General features: G+C 36.1%; 2 protein-coding genes across 4 annotated transcripts in view; both read left to right on the top strand.

Moving 5' to 3' along the window:
* Nucleotides 1-581: 581 nt before the first annotated feature.
* LOC140787493 (GTP-binding protein At3g49725, chloroplastic) lies at nucleotides 582-10889 on the top strand. Of its 2 annotated transcripts, none has more exons than XM_073136435.1 (14): nucleotides 582-1078; nucleotides 1610-1680; nucleotides 5535-5597; nucleotides 5732-5821; nucleotides 6074-6186; nucleotides 6595-6663; nucleotides 6774-6918; nucleotides 7106-7161; nucleotides 7276-7326; nucleotides 7440-7494; nucleotides 7565-7621; nucleotides 9492-9611; nucleotides 9716-10234; nucleotides 10538-10889. In XM_073136435.1, the coding sequence occupies exons 1-14, from the start codon at nucleotides 682-684 to the stop codon at nucleotides 10550-10552; spliced, it is 1821 nt and encodes a 606-aa protein (XP_072992536.1). In that variant the 5' UTR covers nucleotides 582-681; the 3' UTR covers nucleotides 10553-10889. The 2 variants fall into 2 exon arrangements, with proteins under 2 accessions (XP_072992536.1, XP_072992535.1); XM_073136434.1 differs by having other exon boundaries at nucleotides 9716-10230.
* A 1027-nt stretch (nucleotides 10890-11916) lies between these two features.
* The window catches only part of LOC140786599 (probable protein S-acyltransferase 23), a 32579-nt gene continuing 19553 nt past the window's right edge, over nucleotides 11917-24942 (top strand). For both annotated transcript variants that reach the window (XR_012108671.1, XM_073135145.1), the window contains exons 1-7: nucleotides 11917-12449; nucleotides 12537-12677; nucleotides 19996-20108; nucleotides 21118-21197; nucleotides 23604-23767; nucleotides 24121-24250; nucleotides 24335-24434. Coding sequence is in view for 1 of the 2 variants with exons in the window: in XM_073135145.1 (XP_072991246.1) it covers nucleotides 12168-12449; nucleotides 12537-12677; nucleotides 19996-20108; nucleotides 21118-21197; nucleotides 23604-23767; nucleotides 24121-24250; nucleotides 24335-24434 (1010 nt within the window). In the remaining variant the exon portion in view is untranslated. The remainder of the gene's footprint in view (nucleotides 12450-12536; nucleotides 12678-19995; nucleotides 20109-21117; nucleotides 21198-23603; nucleotides 23768-24120; nucleotides 24251-24334; nucleotides 24435-24942) is intronic.

The raw sequence follows: 24942 nt of genomic DNA on the forward strand, positions 1-24942 counted from the left end.
GGAGGACTTTATGAAATTGAGTAAACGAGTAAAATGCAATTTATTGTTAATAAAATTTTGTCAATACGAGTATAGTTAGAGATGATCATTAGGTTTAACCCGCCTAGGCCTAGTTTTAACCGGGCTAAGCCCGGCCTGAGCTTAGTTCCGACTTAGCCCTACTCGATCCCAAGATGATAATGAACAATATGGGCTAGGCCTTTATTTGTTGGCCTAGCCTGAAAGCCGGACTCGCTACGCACGCTTGAGGCCCGACCCATTATGCATACCTCTTCCTATAGTTTTTAGTTCCACATTGAATATTTAATAAAATTAGATGTCAATATATAAATATATTTTTATAAAAAATAACTAAAATATTTTCATGGAGACCCGTTACACTCGATAAGATATAATATTTTTTAAATTTGGCTCTTAAGCTAGGTTTGTTAAGTCATGAGCTACTAGGTGGTAATAGATTATAGTATTTTAATTGATGGATTGAACCGTCAATAAATACTTTAAGTTTTATTGGCCCGAAAAGCCTAGCCTGAATCTGGCTCGGCACGCCTGATATCACCTTTTAAGTGTAGTCGAACATCATTGTCTCCAAATTGAGCTCGAATTAATCATCCACTTCAAGCCGTACCTTCGTAAAGTCGAAGACTTCGTCCCTTCCATTTTGAGAGAGAGAGACTCGCTATGCTTCGAGCCATATCTCGCTTACGAACCCCCCTCGTGCGCCGATCCCTCCCTCCTCCTCCTCCTCTCTCTCTCATCTCCTCTCCCTTCTCGACCTCGTCGCGGCGCAAGAAGAAGTCTGAGGACGTTGGCGGCGACGGCGACGACGACGACAACGGTGTGGATGGCCTCTTCGTGCTTCAGCGAGACCCCACGCGGCCGCCGAAGCTGTTCGTGGTGCAGCCCCGTCTCCGCCCTGACACCCTTCTCAACTCCAAGCTCTCCGAGGCACTCAACCTAGCCAACTCCTTGGAGGAGCCCCGAGATGGATTCTACGCCGAGGAGTTCGGATCCAAGAAGCTGCCGCCGCATCTTGTCGTGCAGAATCCCGCCGCCCGATCGGCTCGGGCTCACGCCGGTTCGAATCTTCCTCTTCTATATAGTTTCTAGTTTTCTTGTTTAGATATTTATGCTTTTTGTTTGATGAAATGACCCTCTGAATGATTGGTCGGAGCTATTTGGATAGGGGAGCTTATTAAGGCATGACGAATTCTGCTTCATTACCTAATAGTATAATATTTTGTGTTAATTGATTGTCTAACAGAGCACGACTTAAGGGTGTGTGAGATAAATGTTGGGTAGGAAGGAAATGGTATGAAGAGATTGGTTCTTTACTATGATAATCTCTTCTCCAGGCCTCTTAACCTAGAAAAAAGGAGCCTAACCCAAAAAGAAATGACAATTTCTCTCCATTTTTGTGTTGTCTGTTAAACGAGGTTTCTGTAAGCTGTCTATTACATAGATGAAAAGAAAATAGTTTCTCTTCTATGTAAGGATATCTATTATATAGCCAATTAGCCATAAAAAAAGAGATGCGTAACCATGGCAAAATTTTTAATTTGTTAAGCCAAAATGAAATAATAATGGGTATGTGTATTGCTTGTGGCAGATACATATTTTGGACAAGGAACTGTTGGCAATGTCAAATGCCATATCAAGGGGTTGGAATCAGAGTTACAGGTTTGTTTTGCACATCTTCCATTTGCTGTGTGACATGCTTTCAATTAGTGGAGTTGTGTAGAAATCTCAGTTTCTTCTTGAAGCATGGATGCAAAAGCATTTGCATCTTATATAAATCTTTAGCTGTAGATTTTGCTGTTAACAATTTTTGGTATCTGAGTGTTCAATGGGTTGCATCAACCGATTTGTGAATTCTGATTCTTAATTTTTTTAAAGCTCAATAATTTCAATATGTTCAGGAAGATAGGTTCCTTGACAATAACCTATTTTCTTGATTGATAGGTGGGTAATTTTGAGGTATTAGGAGCTTGAAACCAATATTGGATAATGTTGTAGAAAGGAATCAAGGATGCTATAGGATTTTTGCATACGAGATTAGTAGATCACTTACTCAGTTTCTGGGATCATATTATGGAAATATGTGGTGCAATTTGCCACCTTATAGATTGATAGGTAACATAGTTAGCCTTTTGTTGGTTACCCGTTCATACCTTAAATGATAAACCAGCTGTATGGCACATTGATAGATGATGTAACTTAAAATCAGGACTAACATTCTACTAAAACATTACCTTCTAATACCAATTATGGAAACCATGTTTTGTAGTTTCAGCTGATTCGTTTAGGATCGGCCAAAATGAATCAGAATTAGTCATAGCCGACTCTAATTCAACCTCGATCCCAGTCAAATGACTGATTTCGATCGAGGATTAGCATAAACTTGGTGTCTTTAGGCACGAATCAGTAGGATAATCCAAAACAACCTATCCGATTCCGATCCAAATAGGTACATCAATAATTGATGTCCCTACATTTGCTCTCTTCCTACCTTCTCTCTCTCCCACTCGTCTTTGCTATGACAGTGATCGGTAGATCCAACGACTTTGATGTTCGGTGATTGTTTTTGATAGCTTTTGCAACCTCTGGTGACTCTGATGAGTTCTTGGTTCTCTTTGTTTTTCTTTTGTTTTTTACCATTTCTCCTCTCTTTCACCTCTCTGTGATGCCTTCTCTCGCACTCTCCCTCTATGTTCTCTCTCACTCATTCCCTTATGCTCTCTTCTCTCGCACTTTTTGAGTAAATATAGAAGAGACGATCTCACCACCAGGTGGATCATTATGATCATTAAGATTATTGGTGGTACTAGTATTTATACTATCTCTCAATACCGAATGCCTCGTACTAGTCTTTGCTCTAGTCGTGATCTCCTCCAATGCCTCATCTAACCATGAGTTATCTTAATAATCTATTCTTCACTTTTTTAATCTATAGAGTCAGGGGGTCTTTTTCATTAAAAACATGATTTAAATTAATCAGCTGATCATTTTCTATCTTTATTTTTAAATTTATCTTTCGTAATCTCATATTATAATGGCAGAACACTAATTTCTCTAATCTCTCCATTGTCAGTCGATTATGTGTTTTGGTGTAGATCAAGGAAAAGATAGTCCAATTTCGTTCACATAATAACTTTAGTAGTACTAAATTGGCTAGCTCTCTATCTGTATTTCTCTATCTGAAATATATTATTGAATAACTTTTATAAGAAATTGATTATATTAAAATTTGAAATAAATAATAATAAAATTATTCAATTGAATAATAACTCACTTATCTATCGCAAACGATTTACTTATGAATATCAGGCTATATTGTATTGATTACTTTTCTAACTCTCAGCAAATACTTAGTATCATTATGAATATTTATAGAGAATTAAAATCTTGGATTTAGAAAATATCATATAGAAATTTGTAAGCATTCAAATTTAAAAATATTTAAATAAAAATAAATTAAACTAATACTTACCAGTAACATGTATATCTTTATGTAGTTTGTTTCATCTGGAGTTAATTAACTTTCACCACTTTTTATAACTTTTTTTTATATTTATTTTTATTGACTATTTTGTTGAGTCCCTAGCCTCGTATAAGAAACCCATCTCATATTTGTCGTTATTGTTTACAAATCATAATACCTTGACAAGAGGCCCAAATATTATGGTGGCAATTGTAATATTATACCAAAATGTATTTTCAAGAGTCATGTTCTTTAAAGCTTCACCTAGACTTTAATATTTAGATTTCATATTTTTAATTTTTGTAGACCACTCTGCCGATGTAAATACTCGTATAATCTCATCTTTATATCGTATTATGCTCTTCAATGCTAGAAATTGAGTGGCAAATTTAGTGAGGCCGGGTCTGATAATTTCTCTACCACTAATCATCTGTCTAAGTAAATTAAGAACCAAACTATGATTATATATAAAATTTTTCAACTTCTAACCTTCATATATAACTATATTAATTTCAGGATCTTAGGCAATATCTTTCAACATGAGATCAAGATAATGTGTAGCATATGATGTCCCATATAAATACTCTTTTTATTATAAATAATTGTCCAGCAGTTAGGGCTGTCAAATTTGACGAGCGGCTTGGGCTCGGCTCGAGCAGAGCTGAATTGAGCCTGAGCCGGAGCCGGCTCGCTCAAGCTTGGAATAGGCTCGATAGGCATGATATTCTTGACTCATCACCTTCACCCATCAGGCCATCACTCTCACCCATCACCCTTACCCACCCCACCCTCACCCTTATCTGCCACCCATAGCCCTCACCCCACCCGACCGGCCCACCCTCACCCATCACCCCTGCTCTCACCCCACCATCACCCATCCGGCCTCCTCTCTGTCGGCCTTCATTAGCAAGCCATCGCCGCCTCCTCTCCGTCGGCCTCTATCGGCAAGCCGCCGCCACCTCCTCCCTCTCTGTTGGCCTCCATCGGCAAGCCACTGCCACCTCCTCTCCGTCGGCAAATATTTAATCTTAGTTTCAGCAAAATAAATAATTCACTAAATATTTAATCACAATTTAGTAAATTCAGTAAAGAACAATTTGGATTTTGGAGAGTTATTATGTGAAAAAAAAAGAGTAAAGAGAAGAAAAAAAAGAAGAGATTAGAGAGAAGAAAACCAAAAGAAAAAAAATCTTCTTGACTTTCACAAGAAAGAAGAGATTAGAGAGAGAGAGAGTGAAAGAAAATAAAAAAAAGTGAAATTATGGTGCAGTGAAGGAGAAGAAGAAAGACAGAAAAAAGAGAGTAAAAAAAAATTAAAAAACTGATAGAAAAAATTTAATAAAATAAAAATATTATATATTGGAGTTTGTTGAAATTAGATCTGCGTCACCGAAGTTTGCCGTAGTTTGTCAAAGTTAGATCTCTCTGTTGAAAAGAATGAGAGAATGAGAAGAAAAGAAGAAATAAGTGAAAGAAAGAAAGAGAGAGTGAAAGAAAAGAGTAAGGCGAGAAAAAGAAAGAGAGTTTTGGCCTAAAGACATCAATAATTGATATCCTTAGGTTAGATTCGGGTCGGATCCATAATGGATCTTGCTCGGTTTAATCAAAATTGCCGATCCTGGCCGATCGGGATAGGCCAATTTGACGAACGTTGGATTGAAGGTAACAAAAAGTTATTTGCATCAAATTGGCTAAAGGATTTGGAAACTCTGGAATTCTGTTTCTAGTGTTTTATAGTTGACTACAGTTGCTGCTGTTGAACCTGAACAAGGAGTTAACTAGACTACAAATATGTGATGTTTTTTTTAGTATCCTTATGTTCTGTGCTAGTTTTATTGTCTGTCTATCACACTTATATTCTTGGCATTAAAGTGCACCATTGAAGTGCATCTATGTTACTCCCTCTCTTTTCTGAACATCTTGCTAATTGCTGTGAACAAATGTGATTTATTCATTCGTTATGTCTTTTTCTATTTTTTTTTCAGTAGCTCTTGCAAAGCAATGCCATCATACATGAGGATGGTTTATATTTTTATTTTTGTGGTGATAACAGAGTGGAATAGATGCAGTTTTTGTCAACGCAATTCTTTCTGGGATTCAACAGCGCAATTTGGAGGTATGTCTGCGCAGCAATTTTTCCTGGAATTTTATCGAGAATGGTTGCAAATGTCTAACTTTGTGCCTTATCTTTCTCACTTTTTCTTATGAATCATAACCCACACCTGTCTATTTTGCAACTTCAATTGGCAGGTTGCTTGGGCAAAGCCAGTTCTGGATCGAGTCGGTCTGATAATAGAGATATTTGATGCTCATGCTGAAACAAAAGAAGCAAAGTTACAGGTCTTAATCTTTATTGTAACTTCATGATCACTTTTCATTCTAATCCTTAGTAGATAGCTTCTGTCATAATACCATTGGCTCCAATATACAGTGACATAAAAATATGATTTTCTTTCTCCACCCTTTGCAGGGTATTTTGTATTTTGGTGTATCCTCTACATTTAGGATGCTCTATTTTCTGTTATATAGAAAATAATCTGGTGATTGTGGTCATTTGGTTCATTTGTTTTCTTTTCTTGTTTCTGTCTTCAGTCAGAATTAGCAGCTTTGATGTACAAGAAGACTAGACTTGTACGTGTCCGTGGTCCAGGTGGACGACTTACTTTTGGACCAAGTGGAGAAGCTGAAGTTGTTAGTGCTCGAGGGTATGTTTAGTGCCATTGGTCTCTCTTCTATTGAAAATTGCCTTTTGTATGCTAGGCTGCTAGCTATAATTAACATTTTACACTTAAATACTATATGTGACCATCTTGTGACCATATTGGTTATGAACATTTTAGGCATAAAACTCCCTATATACTGTAGAAATTTAATTGCAGTATTTTTTTTCCAAATAGTTAACATATGCTAAGTATTTGTAGGAATTTTACAATGCTGCAACAATTTTAAATTCTAATATTAGCTTACATTAGCATGGAATCTTTAAGAACCATAGAAGAATTATATTTCTCTTTTATTTTTCTTATTCAAATTTGAAATATGTTTTCGAAGGTGCCTAATTTGCATAGTATCCCTCCCAACAAGATGCTTCACGTTATGATTGTTTTCAACAGGAGAGGGAGTGGAGGACGAGGTTTCATTAGTGGTGCTGGAGAGTCAGAACTTCAGCTCCAGCGAAGAAGGTGGTATCTTATACTTTCTAAATGAGAAGTCCATGCTTGCACCCTCTTTCACAACTGTTTTCTTTGCCAATTATTTCTCTCACAAAGTCCTGTGTCATACAATTATCTAGAATTCGTGAGCGCCGAAATAGTTTGTTAGCCCAAATTGAGGAAGTTCGTCGAACTCGAGCTTTGCAACGTTCTTCTCGGAGAAGGCATGGTTGTTCATATGGTCAAGAGCTAGCAACTGTAGCAGTTGTTGGATATACAAATGCAGTATGTGGTTCTGCTATAGTATTTTGCCATTATAAAGTCAAAGTCAATTACATTATTCATTTTCATATCATTATGGATCAATATAAAATGATCTTAGTTGCATCTATTAAGTTCAGAAAGCTCTAGCTTTGTTTGTAATACAATAGGTTCAATTTGATATACTCCTGATATTTTGCATGAATGGCAGGGAAAATCTACTTTAGTCAGTGCACTCACAGAAACTGATCTATTCAGTGATGATCGGTAATCTTCCAACAAGCATTTCTCTCTGTAAATAGTCATACTGAGCTGTAGTCTTTTGTTTCCACTAAAAGTATACAACTGAAAGTACTCTCATATCTATTCATATCAATACAGGTTGTTTGCAACAGTGGATCCTCGATTAAGAAGTGTAGTTCTTCCATCAGGGTAAAAGAAATATACTACCGTTTTTGTCTTTCTAAAAGTTTTGAAAAATGTAAAGTGTGGAGGTCTTTAATATTAATTTAGGGTGTAAGATTTTCTGTTCAAATGTTACTCAGGAGGAAAGCAATTCTTAGTGATACCGTTGGTTTCATTTCAGATTTGCCTATACAGGTAAGATTTATAAACCTATTAACTTATAATCCATTCTGAAACTGTTCTTTGACTGTTTATTTTTCTGCAGCTAGTTGAAGCCTTCCATGCAACCCTGGAAGAAGTTGTCGAAGCTGACTTGTTAGTGGTATAAATGGTTATGCATATTTCACTCATTTGATATGTCCTCTTTATTTTAGTGACTTCTAGAAAATGAAGATGAATTTGGAAGTAGACTTTCTATGGTTAATATAGGTCTAGTCATGCTGAACACTAGAGATATAAAATTACTGATAGCTCTTCTGGTCTAGTCAGTGGGCAATGAAATTTGTCCTATAATGTTTAGAGCTATAGTATTGTGCCAGAACTTTTAGTGTTTACAAAGAGAATAATCTATACTGAAAAAATTCAGTCCTGAAAGTTTCATCGGTACACAGAAAAATGACATCTTCTTTCTTGACCAAACATTAAATTTCTCTATTGAGTATACCTTTGGTGGTGTTCATTGGTTTTATATGCTGCTGGACTTAGTCTACCACATATGTTGTTATGTCCTACTCCTTGTGGGTTCCTGGCATGCGCCAGGTTTTTGAGGCCCTATGACTCAGTTCCATGGTGGCATGCTATTTTCTCCTCTCTACCAAACGTCCAGGTAACATGTTGTTTACCATAGGGATTCTCTTTCTGCTGGAGTAGTGACCGAGCAGAGTGGCAGTGACCACTGTAGTGATGCTTGAAGCATGGGTTGTCTGGTGACTCGGAAACAAGGAGAATGAGACAACAACTGTGCTTTGGTCATGACGAGTTTTCTCTTTCTTTTCTTTTACAAATTTACCCTTTGGCTGGAGCACAGGCAGAGTGTGCCACTTTTGTAGATGTTCAGTTTCTTGAGGTGGTGTTTTGATGATCCATGATGGTTTGGTTCCATATTTGTTTTTTTTCGTTCTCAGGATGGCTGCTTTTGACCTCAAATTTTGCCAATAAACAGCAAAGCCATATTTAGTTTCTTTGTTCTAGGAGCTTTAGATACTTCGAAAGTTGGAAGTTGGAATAGATTAGTTATGAAGTATGATTTGCAGATACATATCTAGGGGGGCAACACCTTTCTCGCATCAATCTACAGTTATTATGCAGTAGTACCTCTCAACATGTCCACACAATCTAGATCGGATACTTGTTAAGCCGTCATGGCACTTAATATAACAAATTATGGTTTTTGTACTATAAGCTGCCCATTTAATTAGAGTTTATCTGCATGTAGCTGTAAGGAGTGTTACAAGATTTATTTTGAATCAATTGCACAAAAAGTTATGAGATAGATCATAGTAATACTGCTCAGAAGTTTGATAGAGACACATTTGATATTTTTTCCCTGTATTGCAACTCCATAGTCACATTTGATTGAAATTATGTATTTTAGTTTGATGAGAGCTTGCAGCTAACTTTGAATGCTGCTTATAACTTCAAAAAGTTTTAGCAATTGGTGCTTGCCTGAGGTATATGGCTGGAATTGGGATAGGTAAATTGCTTATGGTTAACTGTCAATCATACACATTATCTATGCATTCACATAGTACTAAACCTATATCCATGCTTGTATAGTTTCATCTGGTTTAAATTGATATGCCTTTGGTCATATGTATGTAACTATGTATTACAACTGCTTATTGGATTAGCTATAAAACCATTTATTTTTCTTTTTATGTGATTGGCTAATCTAGTTTATACTTAATAGAATGAAATAACAGAACATTTATAACTTTTAAGCGGACTGGGTCATTCTTTCCTAGACGTTTGTATGTGGATGCATGACCTTAACTAGATCTCTTCACTGTGCAATGTGGTGTTAGATTCACAAATATTTCTGAAGTAGAATGTTTCTCATGTTGATTCGTTGAATACTTGTATTGTGGTAAGAACGGCAGTTTGTGCATTTCCTCACTGTTGACATCCCTTAGTCTCCATTGTACTAATGACTGGTTCTTTGTTTCTTCTCTCATTTTGATGAATGGATGTAGCATGTGCTGGACTCAAGTGCACCGAATCTTGAGGAGCATCGTTCAACTGTACTTCAAGTGTTGCGACAGATTGGGGTGTCAGATGATAAGATCCAAAATATGATTGAAGTTTGGAACAAAGTATTTCTCTGAGCATATGATTTAGTATTGAATTACTTTCAGGTTATGTGCTCATTAGTTAGAGTCAAAATGATTGAAAGATGGTAAATTTTGGACTTGGTCAGATCGATCTTCTAGAAGAGAACCGAGTTAATGAAATTCCAGACAAAGATGAATTCCTAGCTGAAGGCAAAGAGGAAGAGGATAGAGCATTTTCAGAGAGAGAGGATGACGTGGCATCTGAGCTATCATCTGGTGAGCCTTTAGATGATGATGACATGGCTTCTGGGGAACTGTCTGAAGGAAGTATTGAAAATTCTGATGAAATGGCATCTGAGCTGTCATCTGCTGAGCCTGTAGATGAGGATAGCATGGTTCTTGAACTGTCAACGGAAGAGTGTTTGGAAAATTTTGATGACCAGCAATCTACGAGTTCCAAGTTCTGGGAGATAACAGAGCCAACAGCACCAAGTTGCCATGTTAAAACCTCTGCTGTGATGGGAGTTGGCTTGCAAGAATTGTTGACTTTAATAGATGAGAAACTGAATGACCAGAAAACCGTTGTCCAGAGAAGCTATGGCCCTTTTGATAGGAAATGGAGGTCCTCTTGCACTTCAGATGCTGAAAAAGCAGCTGAACAGTACGTATGTTCTAAAGATCATAGTTTTCTTGTGTACTACGATTTGCCTAATTTCATCCAGTCTTCATTTTATAAAATATGGAAGTATTATTGTGATCATAATGCAACCCAGTTGCTTTGATTATAATGTATTTCCCAAGTACAATAATGCTAAATCTTCCTTGTGCCCTGTGAATAATTTGTTCTTTGCAGCACTTTCACCAATAAATTAGTAAAAGATTATGCTGTCTCATATTTGACTTTCTTCGCTTAGATTCCCATATTTGTTCTCCTTATTTACAGTTTCTAATGTGATGGTTCTTGACAGGCTCAACAAAATTGAGAACTGAACATACCAAATTGATTGCGAGGTATGAGCTCCCACAAAACATTCTACTTGAGAAGCCCTTTGGACGTAGTAGCCTTTCATGGAACACTGATGGGAGGCACCAATACTTGCAACTGTTACTGGCAGAACTAGGGATTATTCTTTGCTACAGGTTTGATACTTCTCGAGAAAACTATGATCTTTAGAATCATAGGTTTCCAATCCTTAGCCTGCCTGGGAGTGTACTGTAATATTATACAACGGGATAATGTAATTGCAGTAATTTGTGGAACTGTTGTTATATTGTTTCTCAAATGAGATAAGGCCATCTTTTGATGGCTTCAGATTTTAAGCAGGTTGCACTTTTGAGTCTTTTCATTTTTATTCATTTCTGTGATAAACTGATCAAGCACTAGTTATCGTAGTGGGAGATAGAGCTCGTTCTCGCCTCAGCTAGAGTTCCAGTTTCATAAGCATTGAAAGGGAGGTGAGGAGTGCATTTACCTTTATATATTCCAGGTCAGAGAATTGTCGGATTGGTGCTAGTGCATCGAGCATACTGTGTGGACATGATCATTAATGTAGACGACTGCATTTTTTTTAAAAATTCTAATCCATTATTCTTATAAGAGCTCACTGGGAAATCTTTTCATTCCATAATGTAGGCATTTCACTCGTTTGGTCTTCCTTAATGTGCCTGGAAGGAGATCTCTGTCTTGGTGAGTAGAAAAGGTTGCATTGAGTTATATTCTTCTCACCATACGCCCAATTTTAGTTGTTCCGAAGGTGTGAATAAGAAAGCTTCTGCTGAAATTGCAGTGTGTTAGGGAATTTTTCTTTTGTGTGTGACCAAATTAGGCCACCTTAAAAATATAAATACACAAATAGGCCATCCAGTAGTAAAGTCGGGTTTAGGTTGGATTGGGCTACGTGAACTATTGGGTAACACTTGTATTTAAATTTATATAATATTTAGATTATAAATAGATTTATTTGAGTTATAAATGAGTTATTCGAGTTATAATAGGGTATTATATTATAAATATATTAGCGGGTCGAATCATAAATAGTTTAAACTGATCAAGGAACACAATCTAATTATTAATCCGATTAGATAAATTGACATATTAGTGACCTAAATTGAATTAGATTAAATCTAAACTCATTTAAAAGTTGGATTATTATCTCGCAGCTTTAATTTTTGCCACCAGCAGCCCCAAATTTAAGACTAAATAGTGCATATTACTAAAATTCTAAGAGTTTTTTTTTTCAATTAGTCTGAGTAAGGAGTAAGGAATAAGGATTAATTTAATAAAAAGCCAACGGCTTAGGCACTTATTAGGCTCCAAATTTGACAATGAACTCATTCAAATAAGAACGATCAAAGAAGCTCTAGTACCGTCGCAGGCTCGCAGCCTCCTAGGGGTAAATTTGGTATATACTGCTTGGATTCTGGTAGAACTCTCCCCCTCTTCCAGGAAGCACCACCTAAAACTACTCCACCGGTCACTCGCGGTCGTCGACTAATACCTCGCCGTCCGTAGAATAAAACCCTAACCTCTTAATTCTTTCTAATTTGCCATCTCCTCCTACCTTCAATCCCATTAAAACCCTCAATTGCTACGGAGCCATGCCGCCCGGTGATACCGAGATCGAGATCGCTATCGTTTCCGATCCCAAACTGCAGCAAAACGGCACCTCGAGCCCTAACCCTAAACCAGATCCGGGCTCCCAGGCCGCAAAACTCGTCATCGATGTGTACTCCGCCGCCGCCTACGGCGACTTCGAGAAGTTCCGGTTGTTCGTGGAGAAGGGAGGGCAACTCCTCTCCAAGCCCGACGGCAACGGCTACTACGCCCTTCAGTGGGCGGCGCTCAATAATTACCCTGATATAGCTCAATACATAGTTGAGGTAGTGGAACACTCGATTAAGGTTTATGGGTTTTTTTAGAAGTTTGTGGATTTGATTTTTGAGATTGAAAGTTTTGAGTTTGGACAGCATGGCGGCGATGTGAATGCCGCGGACCTCGGTCAGCAGACGGCTCTTCATTGGGCGGCGGTCCGTGGGTCGACGACGGTGGCTGATGTGTTGTTGCAGAATGGAGCGTGGGTCGAGGCTCTTGACATCAATGGGTACCGGGTAATCTTGGCTCATCCCTATAGAATTATGCTTAGAGAATATTACTTTTGGATGATATGGTTTCTATTTTTTTTTTCCTTATTCTTTTTCTCTTTGTTTGTTTTGACCCGATAATAATTGCACGGCATGTAACTTATAACTAAATTTGATTCAATTCTTGCTATTCTGAGAGAACAGTTGGAGAACAGAATTTAGAGCAATGAGCGATGAATCATATTTTTGTTGATGATACTAGAAGGAATGAATGGCTCTCTTAGATCCTACTAAATAAGTAAATATTTGGGTTTCCACTTTCCTGTAATTCAATGCTAATTTCCTCCTGTAATTCAATGCTAATTTCCTCCTGCAAGTATTGCAGGAAAAAAGGTTACACCTGTGACTCAGTGATACTAGCAACTTCAAGAAGTGAATGCCAGTCAGGCCTTAGGAAGTAAATGACTGCGACTGTAATTAACTTTTTCTTGAAAGGTGACCCCATATACCACATATGTGGCCACATAGGTGGTAACGGTGGGATGAGCCAACATGAGGTCCTTTATACAGTTGATTGCATGTAAGCCGCATATGATGATTGCATATGCATATTAGCTCGCATATTGACCACCAATAACCGTGTATATGCCACACTCACGGATATGTGCCTTCCCATAGCTTGTCCCAAGCTTGCTTTAGACCCGACCCAAAAGTCTCCAAACCCAGCCCGAGCCTGTATTGCCTAGCAAGGTTATAAAACTCAGTATTAAGATCGGGATTGGCTGTTAGAAAAAACGATACGTATCGGCTGTATCGGTCGTATCAGTCGTATCGGCCGCTTGTATCGGATTTGACTATTTTTAAATATATAAAATTTTAAATATTATTTAAAATGTAGAAATATTTCTAAAAAATTATAAAAAATAATAAAAACTAAGAAATAAAAATTAGTCACATATGAACTTTAAAAACTAAAAAAAACTCACTCACATTTTTATACTCATAAATTATTATTACAGAACATGAAGAGAGAGATATCTTTTCACTATTGTGAATCTTTAAAAAAATTAATTTCAGCCAATATTATTGTTTTTAGCCGATATTATTGTTTTCAGCTGATACGGCCAATACTGGCCGAAATTGAACCGAAACCGAATCAAAATCAGTCTAATTGAGATCGGTTATGGCCGATCCCAATCCAGATCGACCGATTTTGGGATCCATGGTGCCTAGTCTGTCCATAAGGCCCATAGGCAATGATTCGCCTTTTAAGCTATGTCCGTTCGCAATTAGTTTGACCTATGTCTATTAGATATAAATTGAATTTCTTAAATTCTATTTAATTGCTTATATTCCTTAAACGTTAAATTGTGCTTATGAGAGAGAGCATTAGCAACAATCACAAAATTTGATTGTGACTAACTTGCTTGAGATTGGAAACAATTATGGAAGTTAAAATATTTAGAAAATTTTGAATCATATAAAAATATTATTTTTAGGCTTTTAGAAAATATTCTACCATAAAATAATATTGTTTCCAAATATTTAGATTCAATTAGACATGATATATCCGTTCACTCACAATTGGCCAGCCCAATAACATGGGCATGGATTGAACTAGAATACTTAACTCGACCCAAGTTCGGACTCAGTCCAATACTAATCTAGGAATGGACTGGGCCAAACCTTGTCTAAGCTCGACCTCGATATTATTTTGTCTGGGCTAGGCCTGACCCAGTCCATGAGCACCCCTATGTATGAATTAGCATTCACCTATGTTCACCATAGTGTATTAGTGGCAAGTCCACTATCTATATCAAGGTTCCCAGTTTCGGCCGATCCCGACCGAAACGGGTGGGAACGGGTCAGATCCGACCTGGGGGACATCAATAATTGATGTCCCCACCCCCCACCTGCCTCCCTCCCTTTTCTCTCTCTCTCTCTCTCTCTTTCTCTATTTTCCCTCTCTTTCTCTCTTTTCTTTCTCTCTTTTCTTTCTTTCTCTCTTTCTCACGGATCTCTTACTCTCTTTCTCACCGGCGACTAAGTAGTGAGTAGATCTCCGTCTCTCCGGTGACCTCGACCTCCGGCGACGTTCTCCGACGACCTTGGGTAAGTTTTTTTTTTTCCATTGTGTAGCAGCTGCACCTGCAGCAGGTGCTGCTGCGCACCAGCTGCAGCTGCACTGCTGCAGCAGCACAACCTGCAACAGGTGCTGTAGCAGTAGTGCAGCAGCTTACTGTTGCTCTGCTGCTGCTGCAGTAGCATACTGTTGCTCTGCTGCTGCTGCAACAGAGACTTCTTTGCCACCAGAGCAGCAGTAGACTGCTGCTGCTGTGTCTCAGCACAGCTGCAGAAGCAAAGCCGCAGCAACACCTAGTGCTGCTTATGCAGTTATGCTTCATAAATTTTAAATTATTTTATATTTTATTTTAATTTTTGTTTATGTTTTTTAGTTGCAGAGCTAAAATATCAATGGCTCCAAAAGAGAAGTCATATGATACCGACATTGGGTGGCAACATTGCAGTACTATTGAGCAAGATAAAAGACATGTTAAATGCAACTGGTGTGAAAAAAAAAAGAGTGGTGGTGTCAGCCGTTTGAAATAACATTTAGCTGGAAGACAAGAAAATGTAGCAGCTTGCACTCAAGTGTCTTTGGAAGTTAGAAAGCAGATGTTGGCTCATTTAATTGGTAAAAAGAAGAATAAATAATCTGCACAACAAAGAGAGTCAATAATTCGTGAAGAATTAATGCATAATCCTGTACACATTGATGATGATAGCAGTGAGCAAAGTGAAGAGGATGAGGAGGAGAGACAGATGAGGAATGCAATAAAAGAGAGCAGAAATATGCATAGAGAAGATGAAGAGATGAGAAGAAGCACTGGTGGTAACTTTCAGAGATTTAGATCAGTTAATATATGAGGAGAGAGAGAATATGGGGGCAGCAATTCTACCCATAGGACTCCTGGTGTTACAGCAGAGTCTGAAAATATTGGACCAATGAATACATATCTTCAGAAAAATAGGGTCGTACACAGGCTTCCATCAAGACAGCTTTCAAAGGAATTAAAAATGCAAAAAAACACATTGGTAGAGCTATCTCTAAATTTATTTTCTACAACCATATTTCTTTCAATGTAGTTGATAGCCCTTACTATCACACTATAGTATATGCTATACAATCAGTAGGGCACGTGTGTTCCTCTCATAGTTCAAATGATATTGCTACTAAATATCTTGACTCAGAGGTAGATGAACTTCATACTTATATTGAGACATTTAAACGGTATTGGGATGAATTTGGTTGTACACTGATGTGTGATGGGTGGAGTACACAAAACAGAAGAAATATAATTAATTTCTTAGTGTACTCTAGCATGGGGACAATATTTTTGAAATCTGTGGATGCTACTGCTCATTTCAAAAATGCAGACTATATTTGTCAATTGATGGATGAGGTGGTACAAGAAATCGGTGAAAAAAGGGTAGTCCAAGTGGTTACTGATAATGAGGCAAATTATAAAGCTGCTGGAAATTTACTGATAATTAAAATATCTCATTTATATTGGATGCCATGTGTTGCATATTGTATTGATATGATGTTAGAGAATATTGCAAAAGAGCCCGAAATTGACATGGTTATATGTGAAGGTTAGAGGTTAACAAATTTTATATATAACTATGGTTGGATTCTTAATTTATTCAGGCAGATAACTGGTGGTAGGGAGATCATTAGACCCGGCGTCACTAGATTTGCCACTCACTTTTTAGCCTTGGAGAGCATCATGCGCTACAAGGATGATATTATGCGGATGTTTACATCACAGGAGTGGTCTATGAAAATTAAGAATATGAAACCTAAAGATAAAAAATATGGCTCTTGGAAATATATTTTGGGATAATATTATAATTGCCACTACAGTATTTGAGCCTCTTGTCAAAAAATTAAGACTTTGTAGACAGTAATGACAAGTCTGAGATGGGTTTATTATATGAGGCAATGGACATAGCTAAAGAATCAATAAAAAAATGTGGCCCAAAGTTATAGGAAGTGGTGGAAGATGATTTATTCTAGATGGAACAAACAACTATATAGAGATATACACACTGCTGGTAAGCATGCTTTTAAGTTTTAAGTTTTAATTTACTTTTATTTATGAATATTTAAAAATTTGAATGCTTACAAATTTTAAATTTCTACAGGGTATTTTCTTAATCTAAGATTTCAATTCTCTAAAAATGTCAATAATGATAGTGAAGTTTTGTTGGGGGTTAGAAAGGTAATCAGCTAGCTTGAACCCGATATTCATAAACAAATCATGTGCGATAAAAGAAGTGAGTTATGATTCAATTAAATAATTTTATTATTATTTGTTTCAAGTTTTAACTTTCAATATAATCAATAAGCTAATAATATATTTCTGATTTCAGATTGAGAGATATAGATTGAGAGCTGGGCAATTCAGTACTGCTAAAGTTGCTGCAACTATATCTCATAACACTCCAGCTGAATGGTGGTCTATTTATGGATGGAATGAGGCACCAAATTTGACGCCAATAGTAAAGGAGATTTTAAGTCAAACTGTGTCTTCATCACAGTGTGAAAGAAATTGGACTAGTTTCTCTTTAATCCATACAAAAACACGCAACCGATTGACAATGAAAAAATTGGAAAAGTTAGTTTTTGTCATTATAATATGAGATTGAGGGAGAGAAATTTAAGAAGAAAGGTAGAAAATGAACAACTGATTGATTTAAATCATATTTTTGATGAAGAAGACCCCGTGACTCCATGGATCAGAGAAATAGAGGATATGTTATTAGATGACAGAGATAATCATGATTATATTCAATATTAGGAGAGACCACGACGAGGGCAGAGGTTGGTATGAGTCATTCAGCAACGAGAGATAATATACCTACTAGTACTAGTCACAGTCCTGATGATACATATGGTGGTGAGATCGTTCTATCTATATTTGTTAAGGAAAGTCAAGGAGGCATAATGAGTGAAGACAGAGAAACTGAAGATATATATACATATCAGCGACGTCATCATGAGATGCATTTTGGTTCCTATGATTATGGTACATCGAGTATTTATTGTTTGGAGCCATCACAAGATCCATATGCTAGTTATTATCCTCAGTATCCTTAGTATTCTCAGGCACAAGATCCAAATGCTGGTTATTATCCTCCTCAAACGCAAGTCACACAACAAGATCCATACAATATGACTAGTATGATGGAATCACTTTTTGGAACATCAGGTCCCAGACATCAATATTTACAAACTTATGGTAATTATGATGATGAAGACTATAGAAATTTACAAGAACCAGCTCGGTATTTAACAAAATTTTAAATTTTGAGTAAGTTAATACATTTTTTTAAGTTTTTAGACTTCATATGTGAGTCATTTTTTTTTCTTATTTTTTGTCATTTTTTCTAAATTTTTATACATTTTTCTGCATTTTAAAATAAGATTTAGAATTTTATATAATTAAAAAATAGTCCGATCCGATACGAACGGCCGATACGGCCGATATGTATCGTTTTTTTGGATGGCCGATACCGATCCCAATCCCGATACTAGGAAACTTGATCTATATATACTTGTATATTCTTTTATTCTTGTTATCTACTTTTTTTTTAATTAAATAATTGTTCTTCTACTTTCTTTCCTTTTTTTCTTCCTCAATTTGATTCCACCAGTGTATTTTCTTACATTTCATATCTTCCAAAAATCTTCTTCCTATATTCTCTCTTTACGGTATGATTTCATTGCCTTGAGTTCATAGACAAGGCACGTGTCATATGCTGCATGGTATGAATCCTCTTGATGGACATGTTTTCAGCATGCACTTTTTAACATTGTTTGTTAGGTTGTGGGATAGAAGAAAAGATAAAGGGAATTTAATTCATGATGAAAAGAAGATGGAATAGATAAAAGAAGTTAAGAGTAGTTGGAACTTAGAAGATTAGGCTGAAGAATACATAAACTAAACCTTTCATCTTTCAATAATCATTTATAAATCTTGTTTCATTTATCACTTCTTATAAACTCTTATTCTTAGGCAGCATTGCCTGAAGTTTTGGTCAATCTGGATCTGTTTCATCCATGTTCCACCCAAAACCATCCCTAAAGTAGTAATTATTGGTTTTGGCTGGAAGTCGACCAGTTTTGGCAGTTTTGGTCACCAAATTTGGCAGTTTTGGCAGTAATTATAGGTTTCAGTGGTTTCGATATACAGTGTCAAGAATGACTAATTTATAGTTTTAAGTTTGATTTTTAACTCTTGGGCTGTATTTCAAGGTTGTTCCAATATATCCAAGGTTACCTTAATGGTTTAATTCGATTCTGTACATAGAATTGAGATAAAATATAGATGGAGGATAGTCATAGATGGCTGGAACTTAGCTTGTAAAAGATAAAAACAATGGGCTATGAACTCTGACAACCCATAGTGTGTGACCTAAAATTTTCCCCTTTGGTGTGTGACTGTGGCTGGCTGCTATGGTTGTTAAGACTTGCCACACAATATCAGTGGCAGTTACCTGTAATATTGCATTTTTACATAAAAAATTTACTTGGTTTGACCGTTTGAGCTATTCTTCATTGTGTTAAACAAGTAATATAAAATTTCTTTATTTATTATGCTACTATTTCTAATTTTATCTAGATTTATTTTTATATTTTTATAAGAAAAGACCAAAAGCAAAAATGTCAAGACAAGCCGAATTGGTGAAACTGGCTGACTCCGAAAGGTTTCAGTTTTTTGGGGGAAAAAAAAATAAAACTTGGAACCTTCATAGTCATCTAATTAACAGAAATCCCTATTCCTACTCAAAAGAATTTTCAGTTTTCTATTATAGCTACAAGATTTTTTCTCAAACACGGAAAAAAGCTAGTGAGCGAGTAGCCTTAGTTGCTTTTGTTTTGCTCCAATTCTTCAAGCATAACCAAAGGATGAAAATTGACAAAATCCTTCTTTGTTTACTTCAACAGCTTTTGTTTAGAATAACATTTTGACTTAATTCACTGACTTGCTAATTGCTCTTTGATAACTGATATGTTGGCTCTGCATTTGGGTTTGTTATTGTATTATTGACGTAAGATCTTTTTTTAATCTGCACTGTTTCTGGAAAAGTAGAAAATTTTATTGTTGACATAACTTCTTTGAAAATCTGTCTTTATTGGATAATTACTTCTTTATCCTTTTCCTATTCCCTGGCATACTTTTGTTATAGTTGATGTGTTTGTTATAGTTGATGTGTTCCTATTAACTGAATGCCTGAATCTATTGATATAATTAATCCATACGCACTATTGGATCAGGCAGTGCATGTTGCAGCTCAGTATGGACAAACAGGATTTCTGAATCACATTATTTCAAGATATGGTGCAGACTTCGATGCTCCAGATAATGATGGAAGGAGTGCATTGCATTGGTATGCAGCATTGTGTACTTTATTTTACCTGAGATAATATAGAAATTTTGGTTGGGGGTCCTAATCTTGGTCAAAAGAAATTTCCTCATCCAATATAAACTGTAAAGTGAAGCTGAACTGATGTGACCTCTTTAATGTCTTAACTCTTATCTAGTATGTGAACCCGTGTAGTCTTATCCAAGGTTCAAAAAATAATAATCGGGATTGGCCTCCCAGAATAATGATACACTTGACCGTATTGTCTGCTTGGGTCGGTTAGACTATTTTTTAGTTAATATAAAATTCTAAAAATATTTAAAAGTGCTAGAAAATATCTAGAAATTTAGAAAAATAATAAAAAAAGAAAATAAATAATTACTCATATATAAAGCTTAAAAACCAAAAAAGTACTAACTTACTTAAAGCTACTACAGTGAAGAGAAATGAGAGAGAAAGTGGAAAAATGAAAAGAAAAAAAACTCTGCTGTGCTGTAGTGAAGAAGGAGGAGAAAAAAATGTATGAAGAGGAGAGAGAAAAAAAAATCACATATTCTAGGTTGTCAGAATTCATCAGAGTTAGATCTGCGTTGCTGGAGTTTGTTAGGCTGGATCTTTGCATTGGAGAAGCAATAACTATGGTAGGGCAAGAAAGAGAGAGGAAGAGTGAAGGAGAGAGAGAGAGTGAGAGAGGAGAAAGACGATAGGGGATTGGGGGAATCAATTATTGATGTACTCAGGTCGGATCTAGGTTAGATCTAACAATCTAACCTGAACTAGCCAATCCCAGTCAATTGACTAGGACTGGGATTGGATTAGGATCGGCCGATCCTTCGATCCATGGTCTTATCCAGTTCTTTTAGATTGTGAGAACCTTTCCTTTTTTAAGTAGTATTGCCGTATTTTCTATTCTAGCTGATATAGTTTATTTCATGAATCTTTTGAACATATTATGAATATTCTCTGCTTAGTTAAGATTCAGGTTTCTTGGGTTTTTTAACTGAACATTTGTAAATCTGATGCTACTTCTCAGGGCTGCTTATAAGGGATATGCTGATACTGTTAGGTTACTACTCTTTAGGGATGCATATCAAGGGAGGCAAGACAAAAATGGTATGAACTATCTTCGTCTCCTGGTTGCATGATTAGCTTTATGATATTCTAAATGTTACTGTACACTCCAAATTTTCTGTTTATTGGCCGTTTAAAGCTTGAAACTCCTTGGAATACTTAGGACCCATTTGACAATGAGATAAAAAAAAGTTAGGATAGAGATAAAATTAGGACTTATCTCGAGATAAATGTAGTTTTTATGCCAATCTCTTTTGGGAGTTTGGTTTGAAAAATTAGAATAAGTGTTGGATAAAAAGTGTTGGTTGTGATAGTTAGGATAAGAGATAAAAACGATCAAAATTAACCTTATTGTCTTTTTCCTTGTTTAATGAAATAGATATTTCTTTTGTGGAGAATGATGGAAAATAGGTTTATAATTAAATATAAATTGTAATATTTTACAACTATTATATATATCTCGGATAAACCCCCTTATCCCATTTTACCAAACGTGGCCGCAGAATCACAAGTCTCAATTCTCTTTACTGTTATGCATGATATTTACATGTCCAACTTTTTGATTTCAGTAAATTATGTTAAATTAGATTGCAGATAATTACATAGATTTACAACCATGGGATCCAGAATCTTATTCAGAACTATTGCAATGTCATATACGTATTTACACTTCCTGGAAAGAATGCAGTTGCCACTTAGAAGTTTGCCCAGCATTTCTCCTTGCCACCTAGGTCATTGCATCTTATGTCACAATGTCACATCATCTAGATCACTCTTCCTCATCATACTTTTTTTCTTTGTTTCAACTAACCAGAACAAGACAGCAAACTAGCGTACCTTTGTTTGCTTCTTTTCCACCAAGCACAAAAGTCTAAGGATAACTAATATTTCCGTAAGCAGATGAAATCTCATTAGATTTTTGTTTTTGTATATAGAGAACTAGAACCATTTGTTTGATCTGAGCAGGAGCATTATGGATAGGAGACAATATGCAGCACACACACACACACACACACACACACACATATATATATATATATACAATTACGCTGATGAAGTCATAATTAAGTTCATGACATATGGGTGAACTAGAAGTGTTGGCTTGATTCTACCAAAAACATTAATGTGATAGGAAATTTATAAACTGCAATTACCTCTTTCATTACTTGTAGAATGTTGATTGCTAAATGCTAATGATCGAAGGTTGATGCATACTAGATTGCAATCACATGTTAAATTGGAGAATGCGAGTCTTAAACGGGAAGCAAACTCCAACTTTAAGTGCAATAATAAAGAGGATAATCAATCACTTAGACCAGCCAACAGTTGACATATCATCAGATCAATTTATATATTTTACTTGATCTGAAAGAAGTATGAAAACTAACAACTTGATGATAGATCCTTGTAGATTTTACTCAGTAATCAGGAGTTAGGACTAAACTAAATGAAGTTCGAGATTTCTAGGACTCAGGATAAAGAATAAGTTGTAGGCAAAGTATAGAAGCAAGGGATCCTGTAGTAGCAGATGACCTTTTGATCTGCTGCTGGAATCCTTCTTAGATCTGCAGTAAAGAGCATTGACTACACTTGAAGAACCAGTGGAACTTCGATATTTTCATCAAGAGATGATGAAGACTATCAATCTGAGTAGAAGCAATACCAATACCTGTAGTAGCAGATGAATTCCAGAATTGTAGCATCAAAGAGAGCAGATAGAGTGGTTGGTCCAGAAAGAGGAGAAAAGGGACAACAGTAGCAGCGATGAGCTGAAGGGGGAAAGTAGGCACTCGCAGGCATAGAGAGGAATGGAGAGAAGAAGTATCTATAGTAGAGGAAGGAAGAGAAGAATATTGGTTTGTAGAGACTGGAGTGAGGAATATAAAAGATAGATGGGTTGGCCTAGAGTATTATATATTCTCAAACTCTTTTACATCCTTTGTGGCTGCACAAGCCTAATCTTGAGTTAATATAGTCCTAATCTGCTGATCTAATAATGATCTAAGGTTGTAACCATGTGAACAAGCTCCATGCCTGAGTAAGCTCTGTCCAATTTTAATTACTAAAGAAAAGTGTTTGTCTAGTTCATGTCTAGAATATTCCCACATCAAAAGGTCACTGTTTTCTGCTTTGGTATTGTGCATATACCATGAGTCTCAAATTTTATTAACTATTTGCAGACCTAGTCCAATTTTTCTATATGAATCATAAAAGATTTCTAGCACTGAAAACAGTAGAACAAAAAGTTTAAGCACATGTGGACATAGTTTAAAATAGCATCTTCTTATTTCCATGTATGTCCTTTGGGAACAACGTTTCACATAAGCATGTTTTAAGTCTTGTAGGAAGAGAAGCTTTTCAAGTATCTGCAGTCACTTCAATATATTTTTGAAAAGGTAACACAAATTAAGATTATAATAGCTCTGCAATAATAATCATGTGGTGTAGGCTGCACTCCTTTACATTGGGCTGCATTAAGAGGCAATATGGAAGGATGCATGGTGCTTGTACATGCAGGCACTAAGGCAGAATTGATGGTGAAGGATAACAATGGATTAACTCCTGCTCAGCTTGCATCTGATAAAGGTCATCGGCATGTTTCCTATATCCTTGTACGTATTTCTTGAGAGCCTATTGTACTTATATGCACTTTAAGTTGCTCTCTTTTAAGCTCAAGTGTAGTTTAGATGCACCTGGTAGAAGATTTAATTTTGAATCTGTGCAGAGAAAGTTAATTGTGTTATCCTATAGCTTTTTCTGAAAATCTGATGTGGCTGCGAGCCTGAAGTATTTCATATCGTCTCTGGATTGACATTGATAGACTTTTTTTCTTTTTTTCTTTTAGCCTGTTAGACTTGCACATTGGGAAAATGTCATAAATATGGATTAATATACTAAATATTATCATATCTTTTCAAGGTCCTTTTGAACTTTACTGAAGTGAAGTTGACTTTTGCATATCTAGTCAAATGCCACAAAGGAGAGCTGGGAAGATAAATATTGTGCTGGAAGGATCGGGAAGATTGGATATGCTTGGGTTTTATTTTTCTCGATAATTATCTTGATGATCCTTTTTATAAGCTCAATTCTTTTCGGTAGGTATTGGTCATGTATTTCTTTAAATTGAGTATACTATCCAATGAACACTGCACGTCTATTTATATCATCTCTCTTTCCAGCTCCTAATTTTTCCAGAATTACTGCTTTTGTTGGACTATGGGGGTGGACTGGCATTTCTCTTGCATTTGGCTCATTGTTAATGCTCTACCGATGTAGCAGGTAAACCTTGAATTGTAGACATTTAGCTCATTACAAACTCATAAATATGGTGAACATGCTTCCAGTTGTTTTGTTGGTGTTAGCAATACTATTACTTTTATTTTGTACCAAGGTTCCCAGTATCGGGATCGGTATCGGCTGTCCAGAAATCGGTATCGGCTGTCCAGAAAAACGATACGTATCAACCGTATCGGCCGTTCGTATCGGATCAAGACTATTTTTAATTATATAAAATTTTAAATATTATTTAAAAATGTAAAAAAATGCAGAATAATTTAGAAAAAATGACAAAAAATAATAAAACAAAAATTACTCACATATGAAGTCTAAAAACTTAAAAAATATATTAATTTACTCAAAATTTAAAACTTTGATAAATACCGAACTGGTTCTCGTAAATTTCTATAGTCTTCATCATCATAATCACCATAAGTTTATAAATATTGATGTCTGGGACCTGATGCTCTAAAAAGTGATTCCATCATATTAGTCATATTGTATAGATCTT

Source organism: Typha latifolia, chromosome 4, assembly GCF_019914945.1.
Source record: "Typha latifolia isolate L0001 chromosome 4, TyphaL0001v2, whole genome shotgun sequence".
Taxonomy (NCBI): domain Eukaryota; kingdom Viridiplantae; phylum Streptophyta; class Magnoliopsida; order Poales; family Typhaceae; genus Typha; species Typha latifolia.

What these genes read in the sequence shown, in the direction of transcription:
- LOC140787493 (XM_073136434.1), top strand. Translation starts at nt 682, where the DNA reads ATGCTTCGAGCCATATCTCGCTTACGAACCCCCCTCGTGCGCCGATCC. An exon ending in ATCGGCTCGGGCTCACGCCG is followed by an intron (nt 1,079 to 1,609) that starts GTTCGAATCTTC and finishes TGCTTGTGGCAG; the next exon opens with ATACATATTTTGGACAAGGA. An exon ending in CAAAAGAAGCAAAGTTACAG is followed by an intron (nt 5,822 to 6,073) that starts GTCTTAATCTTT and finishes TTCTGTCTTCAG; the next exon opens with TCAGAATTAGCAGCTTTGAT.